Source organism: Capsicum annuum, chromosome 6 (genome assembly GCF_002878395.1).
Source record: "Capsicum annuum cultivar UCD-10X-F1 chromosome 6, UCD10Xv1.1, whole genome shotgun sequence".
Lineage (NCBI taxonomy): Eukaryota > Viridiplantae > Streptophyta > Magnoliopsida > Solanales > Solanaceae > Capsicum > Capsicum annuum.
The window spans coordinates 10644407-10655361 of NC_061116.1; the positions used below are offsets into that span (position 1 = coordinate 10644407).

At 37.7% G+C, this 10955-nt stretch overlaps 1 protein-coding gene across 1 annotated transcript; it reads right to left on the reverse strand.

Moving 5' to 3' along the window:
- Positions 1 to 3178: 3178 nt before the first annotated feature.
- On the reverse strand, positions 3179 to 3643 carry LOC124899440. The gene has a single exon (XM_047414329.1). The coding sequence runs from the start codon at positions 3641 to 3643 to the stop codon at positions 3179 to 3181; it is 465 nt and encodes a 154-aa protein (XP_047270285.1).
- Positions 3644 to 10955: the final 7312 nt, after the last annotated feature.

A 10955-nucleotide genomic window follows, 5' to 3' on the forward strand; every position in this document is an offset into this window, starting at 1 on the left:
TATTGTCTAAAGTATCCTCAAATTAAAAGCTAAAATTTAGTTGTTAGTGACTATGGGTCACGATATGACTCGTAAGGTTTCATTACGACTCTTCACCACAAGTCATATCCAAGATAGTCTCCAGGGCACACAAAAACCATTGACCCTACGACCTAACTGATACGACTTGTAATGGGACCCAATGACTCGTAGGTCCAGCCATAGTCAAAAGAGAACCCATTTGGGGTATAAAGTGGACATCCTACAATTACACCCAATAACTCATAACGAGTCCTTATGACTCTTAGTAATCCCCTCTTATTCATAGAAGAACCTTGCCACACACTCACTATTTAGGCTATAATTGGATCCCTTGGACCCATCAAGACTCCTTACGAGTTGTAGGGGGAGTCATAGTTAGAGTAGTGTGGATAAAATTTTAGAAATTTTCAAGGACCAAAAACCCAGGATGTTACATACTCCCTCCCTCCCCATAGGATCATTCATCCTTGAATGACAGGACAAGAAATTTATTAGCATGATTTGACTCCAAACTTACCACACTTACCCTTAATAAAGACAGAATAAAAAATGCAAAGGAATTTACCATTTTTGTTACTAAAATCAAAAAACAAAAATGCTAAGGAATATGCATACCTATAACAACAATAACAACAAACCCAGTGTATTTCCACACAGTGGGGTCTGGGGGAGGTAAAATATATACATTCCATACCACTACCTCCGGAGAGGTAGCAAGGCTATTTTTGATAGACCCACGGCTCAGGAAAAAGAATAATAAGAAAATTCATAATACATCATGAAATGTAATAAGTTGGCACAATATAGAAGAGGCACCCACACAGTAATACCCTATACTAATAAACCAAAGGCACCCCACCCACATACCGCCATCCTAAAGTTCTCCTAACTACTGACTACGGCCCAACTACAGGCACTAACCTTATACCCTTATCTGCGTCCTATAAGCCTTCCTATCTAGGATTATGTCCTCAGTAAGTTGTGACTACTCTACGTCACGTCTAATCACCTCCCTCTAATATTTCTTCATCCTACCCCTACCCTGCCTGAAACCATCAAAAGTTAGTCTCTCGCACCGGGTCATATGTGCCCATCCTCCTCACATGCCCAAATCATCACAATCAAACTTTCCATATCTTGTCCTCCACTGAAGCCACTCCAACCTTCTCCCAAATAGTCTCATTCCTAACCCTATCACTCCTAATAATCCTACACATCCAATGAAATATTTATATTTCTGCTAGCTTTAATTTTTTGATATAGGCGTTCTTCACTAGCGAACACTCTTCTCCATACAGCATGGCCGGACGGACTGCCACTCTGTAAAATTTTTCTTTAAGTTTGAGCGGTACATTCTTATCAAATAACACTCCCGAGGCAAGCCTCCACTTTATCCATCCTACCCCAATCTGGTGGGATATATCCTTATCAATCTCACCATTTCCCTGAATCATGGACTCGAGATACTTAAAACTATCCCTCCTACACACAACCTGGGAATCCAACCAAACTATAACCTTGTCCTCCAGCCTCAAGTTATTAAACTTGCATTCCATATTCTCTGTCTTGTTTCTACTCAACCTGAACCTTTTAGACTCAAGGGTTTGTCTCCAAACCTCTAATTTATCATTTACATCTCCCCGCATCCCATCAATTAATACTACATCATCCACAAAAAGAATTCACTAAGGCACCTCTCTTTATATACTCCGCTTTAAAATATCTATCACAAAAGCAAATAGAAAAGGGCTAAGAGTCGAACCCTGATGCAACCCTGTCAAGATAGGGAAATGCTCTGAATCTCCTCCCTCCATCCTCACCTGAGTCTTAACTTCTTCATACATGTCCTTAATCGATCTGATGTACACCATTGGGACCCTACTCACCATCAAGCATATCCAAAGAACTTCCCTAAGGACTTTGTCATAGTCCTTCTCCAAGTCGATAATACCACGTGAAGTTCCTTCTTTCTTTCCCTATACTACTCCACCAGTCTCCGCACCAAGTGAATTGCCCCCGCTATCGAGCAACCGGGCATAAAGCTAAATTGCTTGTCCGAAATAGACACTATCTTTCTCAACCTCCGCTCGACTACTCTCTCCCAAATCTTCATAGTGTAACTAAACAACTTAATACCCCTATAGTTGTGGCAACTCTGAATGTCACCCTTGTTCTTATATAAAGGAATCATTGTGCTCCACCTCCAAGCCTCAATAATTTTTTCAGTCTTGAAAATGCCATTAAATAATTTGGTCAACCACCATAAACCCACCCCACCAGTAAACTTCCAAAAATCCACAAGAATTTGGTTTGGTCCCATTGCCCTACCCCTTCTCATCCTGTGAATAGCCTCGTTGACCTCCTCCACCTTAAAATACATATAATACCTGAAATCACGACACTTTGAGTGCTCTATCTTTTCTAGCACAATGTCTCTATCCCCCTTATCATTTAAGAGTTTATGAAAATATGACTGCTATTTTTTATTAATATGAGCATCCTCCACCAGCACACTACCATCCTCCATCTTAATGCACTTCACTTGATCGAGGTCATAAACCTTTTTCTCACTCTTCTTAGCAAGCCTATAAAACCTTTTTCCCTACCTCTCTCCTCCAACCCCATATAAAAGTTCTTAAAAGTTTCCGTCTTAGCAGCCGTAACTGCTAACGTAGCCTCTTTCCTAGTTAACTTGTACTCCTCTCTATTTTCTTCTTTATCCTCTTCATCCTTACTCTCAACCAACTTAGCATACGTCCCCTTCTTAGTCTCCACTTTCTTCTTTACTTCTTTATTCCACTACCAATCCCCCTGTCGTTGACCAGCCCGACCCCTCGAGATCCCCAACACCTTTCTAGTTATTTCCTTGATACACCTAGTTGCCCTATCCCACATACCATCCAAGTCCTCCATACAATCCTAGACCCCCATCTCTGCCACCTTCTTTTATATCTCCATCTCACTTATCAGTGTCAAGCCCCCCTACTTTATTCTAGGACGACCCTCCTTACCTCTTCTCTTTTTATCCTTCTTTAAGCCTAAATCCATCACCAGAAGTCTATGTTGGTCGAGAGATTCTCACTCAAAATTACCTTACAATACTTACGCAACACCCTATCCCTCCTCCTAAGTAATAGAAAGTTAATCTTTGTCTTAGCTATTGCATTTCGGAAGGTGACCAGGTAATTCTCCTTTTCAAAAAGCTCAAATTCACTACTACTACCCTAAAGGCCCTCGCAAAGTCCAACAGAGCAACTCCCTCTTCATTTCTCTCCCCAAAACCATAACCCCTATGCACATCGCCATAACCTCCCGATAACACTCCGATATGACCAATAAAATCCCCTGCTGCAATAATATTCTCAGAGTTAGGTATGTCTTTTACCACTTTATCTGAAGCCTCCCAAAATCGCTTCTTCTTCTCACCATCCAAGCCCACCTGAGGCGCATAAACACTTCTCACGTTCATAGTAAACCCCTCAATGACCAACTTAATCATCATTAACCTATCATTGGCCCTCTTAACCTCCACTACTTCCCCTCTAAGTTCTTCATCTACTAAGAAGCCTACTCCATTCCTACGCCTCACTCCTCGAGTAGCAAAACTTGTAAGCATCCACATCCCTAGCCTTAGATCCTACCCACTTAGTCTCCTGAACACACGTAGTATTAATCCTCCTCTTTCTCAGAATCTTCACAAGCTCTATGGACTTACCCTGAAAGGTCCCTATGTTCCAAGACCCCACCCTCACCCTATCTATACATGTAACACATCTACCTCTACCACCCCTCACTCCATACCCCAACCCTAACCTAACACAATATTTTCCCCCCAATTGCAAACCATCCCTGCCCTCTTCCCCAAACCCCTTACTAGCTCTCCCCTCTTTCCTTACCCCAATAACTGCCCCCAACCCTAACCTTCTCAGACATGACCCTACCCTATCATCAACGCCCAAAGCCACTCCTCAAGAAACACAAAAAAAAGATAGAAACAAAACTAATAGTAGGAAACAAACAATGATAGAAATAAAATTAAATTAGGATAGAAACAAAACTAACCGCAAGTCATAGAGAGCACACTAATGGCCTAGCACCAAGGACAACAAAATCAATATTAAAAGCAGGGTAAGTGACTACTATACGACAATAGATAGTCCCAACAAATTAAATACAAGTTAAGATATAGGAGATAATACTATAATTAATATGAAGAAGGAAATAGCAAAGGATATAAGTCACCGGGTTACGCTTGTAGACCGCATCCCCTTTTCCTGCGTGTTATATTGGATCCCAGTAAACTAATATAGAAACTGATCACCAGAATATTATCGTTGGAGTGCAATCAGAATCATATCTGGTACTGCAAAAATCAAATCTCATCAAAACTAGTAGAACCTTCCTACAGACCCGCCAGAATTGGTCATTTGGGACCGGGGCTGCATGCTGCCTATGTCATTGGAGTCGAATCAACGATGACCTTGAACTACCGCAAAAGCAGTGGGTGGTTTGAATAGCATTAAGAGAAAGGAAAAACCAGAGAAAAGAGGGTAAAGAGAATTAGGAGAGAGAAAGAAGGAGGGAGAGTATCCTCCTAGGCTTCCTAAACAGCTTCCTCAATCTTTGGGTTTTGCCAAAGAACTTTACTGAAACCACATCCTTGGTCCGCAATCGACAGACTTGCCTATCCAAAATCTCAACTGAGACTTCTTCATAGGATAAGAAATTCGAAATGTCTACCTTTTCTAAAAGAATCGATTGTCGATGGATCACCCATGCACTTTCTCAATCCAATTCTTATACAACATTCCCTGCCCTCTTCAAAACTAAATACTAACTGACATAATGTGGATTGGTCTTTTCCTTCCTTCAAAATTGCATCACTCCTTCATGTGAGACACCTTCAAGAGTACCCAATTCCCTTTCCCACACATCTGCACAGGACTTTTGGCGACTTTGGGAAGCCTTAAAACTATCCCTAATCACCATCACCTTCTCCATGGCTTGGTAAATTAAATCAGGGAAAAATAACCTATTTTCACCAACCTCAAACCACCCAACATGAGACCTACACCTCTTACCATACAAGTCCTTAAATGGAGCCATACTAATGATAGAGTGATAATTGTTGTTGTAGGAAAATTCTTTAAGAGGTAAGTGGGCAACCCAACTACCACCATAAAAAAATACATAAGCCCAAAGCATATAACCCAAGCCCTGAATTGTCCTTTCCGCTTGCTAATTCATCTGTGGGTGGAAAGCAGTACTAAAGATTTACTTAGTCCCCCAACCTCACTGGAATCACCTCTAAAAGTAAGAAGAGAACTGAGTAACTCGATTAAAAATGATAGAATCTCGTGCACCATGCAACTTCACTATCTCTTGGGTATACAACTTCACATAATCCTCAATAGAAAAAATTGTTCTCACCGGCAGGAAATGAGCGGACTTAGACATCCTATATATGATGACCCAAATCGAATCAAATTGCTGACGAGTTCGCGGACGACCGGTAATACAATTCATATTAGTTATTACCCATTTCCATATCAGTAGCTGAATCTCTTAAACAAACCCACCGGACCTCAAGTACTCTAACTTCACTTGCTAACACACCATGCACTTAGCCATAAAATTTGCAACATCCCGCTTCATATAATTCTACCAATAAATCTCCTTGAGATTATTATACATTTTTGTTGAACCAGGATAAGCTATATAACGCGACTCGCGAGCTTTGCAAAAAATTCTTTTCAACCCATCAACAACGGGAACACATAATTTACCTTCGTACCTCAATATACCATCACCATCAATCTAAAAAACCATCACCTTCTTCCTACCCACATCAATTTTGATTTGCATCAAGATAGGGTCCATCACTTATTTCTCCTTCACCTCAGAACCAAGAGATGACTTTTCCACCTCATGAACAATCAGACCACCATCTTCAGAATCCAAGAGACAGACTCCTAAATTATCCAAACTATGAATATTCTTAACTAATTCCCCCTTGTCCTCATCCACATGATATATGCTTCCCATTGACAACCTACTAAAAGCATGAACAATCATGTTATTTTTACCTAGGTGGTAGTGGAGACTCAAGTAATAGAACTTTAGAAAATCCAGCCACCTCTTTTGCCTTAAATTTAACTCTTTTTAAGTGAACACACATTGTAGGCTCTTATGATCATAATAAATATCGATATGAACCCCATACAAATAATGTCGCTAGATCTTTTATGAAAATATCAGGTCTAAGAATTCAAAATCATGAGTAAGATAATTTCTTCAACTGTCTAACAGCATACGCAACAATCTTTTTATGTCGCACTAACATACAACCTAGTTCCACCTGGGATGCATCATAATAGACCACAAAACCATTAGTACCTCCAAGTAATGTCAAGGTCGGAGTTGATATTAACTTTAGCTTTAACTTCTTGAAACTACCCTCACAAGCCTCAACCATTAGAACTTCACCTTCTTTTAAGTGAACTTAGTTAATTGGGCAGTAATAGAAGAGAAACATTCCACAAACCTTATATAATAACCGGTTAAACCCAAAAAGCTATGAATGTTGATTGGAGTCATGGGTCTAGGCCACTTCTTAACCACTACAAATTATTGTGGATCCACCATTATCCCTTCACTAGAAATTATATGACCCTGATAAGTCACATCACTTAACCAAAACTAAATCTTTGAGAACTTCACATAGTACAACTAATCTTTTAAGGTTTTTAGCGCAAGGAAGAGGTGATCGGCATGATCCACCTCACTCTTTAAATACACCAAAATATTATCAATAAAGTCAATGACAAACAAGTCCAGAAACTAACAAAAAACATAATTCATAAGATCCATAAATATCATTGGGGCATTAGTCAAACCAAAGCATATCACCAAAAACTCTAAATGTCCATACCTGATTTGAAAAGCAGTATTAGGGTTATCCGCCTCCATCGATCTTAAGAAAGCACTTAGCACCCTAAAGTTGATCAATGAAATCATCAATCCTCGGAAGAGGATACTTATTGTGTACCAAACATAGTATTATTTTAAGTGTGGTCCCCCACTTACTACCTTTGAGAAGTTATCATATATAAGGTTCTCTTTTTCATGTCACTTCTCTTTCCCTTTCCTTTAACTGATTTTTACTTTACCTTTTATTGCTTGGAATCTCTTAGATTCGTCTTTCAATTTTTTTCCTTTCCCATAAATTATTCTTATTTAAATTTCTTTTTCAAATCAAATTCCATTATAAAGATTATTATCTTCATGATATTCAAAATTTCAAAATTTCACTTTCTTATATCTCTAACTTCTTTTTCTTGCTAATTTTTTTTATCATTCTTTTTATTTAAATTTCATTTTCTTTTTTATTTTTTCTTTCCACTTTATTTTCTCTCTTCTGCTTCTCTTCTTTTTATTCCTTTTTCATTTTTTTCTTTATTTTTTTCTTTTTTCTTTTTCTTATTTTTTTCCGTTCACATATTTTTTTCATTTTCTTCTTCTTATTTTTTTTATTTTTTTTGCTTTTTTTATACTCTATTTCTAGTTTCTATTTCTCTTTCTTCTTTTTTTCCTTTTTCCTTTCTTTTCCTTTTTTTTCTTGTTTTCATTTTCTTACTATTCTATCTCTATCTTTTATTTTTAAACGATAAATATCTATATCACATATAAATAATAAAAAAATATACAAAATAAATAGACATACAAATCTACATATGTATTTATGGTAAAAAAATATACATATATATCTACATATGTATTTACAGAAATACATATTTGTAACGATCCAATTTATTGAACTGAAATGTTATACGGTGCTCATGACCCTAAAGGACCACCAGCTAACCCATGACTGATATATGTACTTGTATACGGCATAAGATAACATAATAATGCAGACTGAAAGGCCATAAGGTTTGATCATGAACATAACTAAATAACGTAACTTCTGTGTGGGGTAATAGAATACCCAAAACAAAACTGAAGTCTAAATCATGATAGTCTGTATCTAGTCTACTTCTAGTCTACATCTAGTCTGAAAGCCTCTACTGTCTGAAGAATCTGAATAAGAAGTTGATGGGACATGCCCCCAACTAACTCTAACTAATAAGCTAATCAATGAGATACTAGAAAATCATTATGTCCTCGAAGGATGAGGACTCACTTCTACTCAGACTGTTGAATCTGGAATCTACTGCTAATCTAGAACTCATGTCTTTGAACCTATGGTGTAACATAAAAGAAAGCACCATAGTGCAAATGCGTTAGTACATATGTACCAAGTATACATGTGAGGTAGGCTATATGGAATGGTTCACATGCACGAATAACGCTAACTGACTGTCTAACATGAACATGAGAATACATGAATAAATACGTAACTCTAACTGACAATGTGATTTCGTGATTTCTGAGTCTGTATACTGATAATGTGTCATACGAGTAACTGATATGACTGATAAAATGAAGGACTATATCTGAATAATGGTGATAACATGGGTGACTATATCTGAGTATAACTGATAACATGGGTGACTGTAGCTGACAGTCCTGAATCTGATGGAACTATCTAAGTTTCGTACTGTATCTGAGTTGACTGTATCTAACAGTTCTAAAATCTGAAGAACTATCTGAGTTCTATTACTGAGATTGATTAACTGTATCTGACAGTCCTGATTCTATAACATGAAACTGTGGGAACTAGTATCTAACTGACATGCCCCAAATGTGCTATAATAGCTGAGCTGGGGTCCAATCTATACCCTGATTGGAAGAGTCTCAATACCGCACTACTGGTATGGACAACATGTGAGTAACCCTCATATAACATGTAACTCTAGCGAGAACTGTGGAAACCCTTACATAACAGGTTAAGCCACCTCATCTACCCTCATATAGCAGGGTACGATATCTCAACCTATGCTGGCTACATAATTCTGGAAAGCAATGATTGCTTCTAGGAATCACAACCTCGTATAATAGGTGAGTCCCCATCCTTAGGTTCACTCAGTGCTAATTCCTACTCCTATCTAAATGGACACTGAATATGATTTACTGAACTAAAGTGAGCATGGACTTAGTTACTGAATTTCTGTGACTGACGGAATACTACTGATATCTGACAAGTGACTGAGTCATGAGATCATGGAGATTTTTCCTAAGTTATAAGACTATCTGAAGTCTAAGAGTTCATAGCTTGACTGAAAGTATCGTAAAAACATGACATTGATCTAGGCATACAGCTAATATTTTGGGTACAAGTATCTCCAGGACTTGATAGAAGGAAACTGACATTGCATGATTTACTTGAAGACTTGACTAACATAATAATACATACTTGATTCATAGGAGCCTTTCATCAAACATGTAATAGGCATAAACTTGTACATACATGGGGATTTCATGATATCATGCTAGTTAGACAATTTTCCTTCATCTAGGCATTTAATAAAACATATTGTCGGCATAGTACATGTAAAGCACATCATACCACAATTAAACATCATGCTTCAATTCCAATTCCATCATACAAGGTTTTAGTCATGAGATTTCGTAAATCTTTATCTATACTAATCAACCCACATGGAATTTATCATCAAATCATAGAATAGAAATCAATTCCTCATTTATAAACAAGAAAGAGAACATACAAAGCATGAAAACATGAAAAAAATCCATAACTTGTAGTTAAAAAGGATTCTTGGACTTCATGGATAAAAGAAGTCCATGAATGAACACTATGCATACCTTAGATCGTGATTTCGTAAAGATTGATGGTGAAACCTTCTTGATATTGGACCTTCTATGAAAACCCTAGCTTGAGTTCTTGAGAGTATTTGAGAAAAACATCAATATTTTGGATGAATAAAGGATAAATCCCATGTTTGAAAGCTTATATAGGGGGGTAAATTGACCATTTTAACCCTGGATACGTAATTTAATTTTTTAATAAAATTTCCTGAATTGGGCCCTTGGCACGACACGTCGCTAGGTGTCGTGTTACTGGAAATTGACAATTGGGAAACTACACGGTGGCTCGATGCGGAGCTATCGCGTTGCCACATTGTCTATGACCTGGAATTTTGGCACGATACACCATTATCGTGGAACGATAATTGGAATTTGACAACTGTCATTTGAGCTATCTCCGCGATGAGCTGAAGGCTCAGGTCAAACATTGTCTTACTAAAAAGGGCTCTAACTCTTCGCCTGGGTGTTGGATTTGGGTGAATTATATATCGATGGAAAGCTTATTCAATTTTTCACGTGATAGAAAGTGAAAATTATGGAAATAATATGTGTATAAGAATGAATTCTTATTTCAAAACAAGTTCTAACATCCTTGAGATGATTCTCAAGATAAGAAAAAGCACGGGTATTACAATATCTCCCCCTTGAAAACATTCGTCCTCGAATGAGACTGACTGAGAGGGGAAACAATAAACTAAACATGAATTGAACATGAATAATTGGAACATGATCTCATGACGGACGTGACTGAAAAGCTGAACATAATATACTGAATATGCATATCTGATGCATGCATAACTGATTCATAAATGCATAACTGAAAGTTCTAAAGAACTAAGTTTTCTCAAAATGAGAATGCATGTCTGATTCATAACTATATAACTGATCTGATACATGAATGCATGACTGAATATACGGTGGTACTTGATACTAAGCTTAAAATGGGAACATGAACATGAGACTGAATACTAAGTTAGTGATCTACACTAATCATGAAACTGAGAAATCTTAAGGAGATCTATTACCTTGATCATAATCTGAGTTGGTAGGGAAGAGGTGGGGATACTTGGTACGTATATCTGCTTCTTCTTCCCAAGTATCCCCCTCAATGGACTAATTTCGCTAAAGAATTTTAACTAGAGGGACTTCTTTGTTCCTCAATCTAC

Excerpts from the sequence above, each read along its gene's own strand:
- LOC124899440 (XM_047414329.1), bottom strand. The coding sequence starts at position 3,643 with ATGTGGATGCTTACAAGTTTTGCTACTCGAGGAGTGAGGCGTAGGAAT.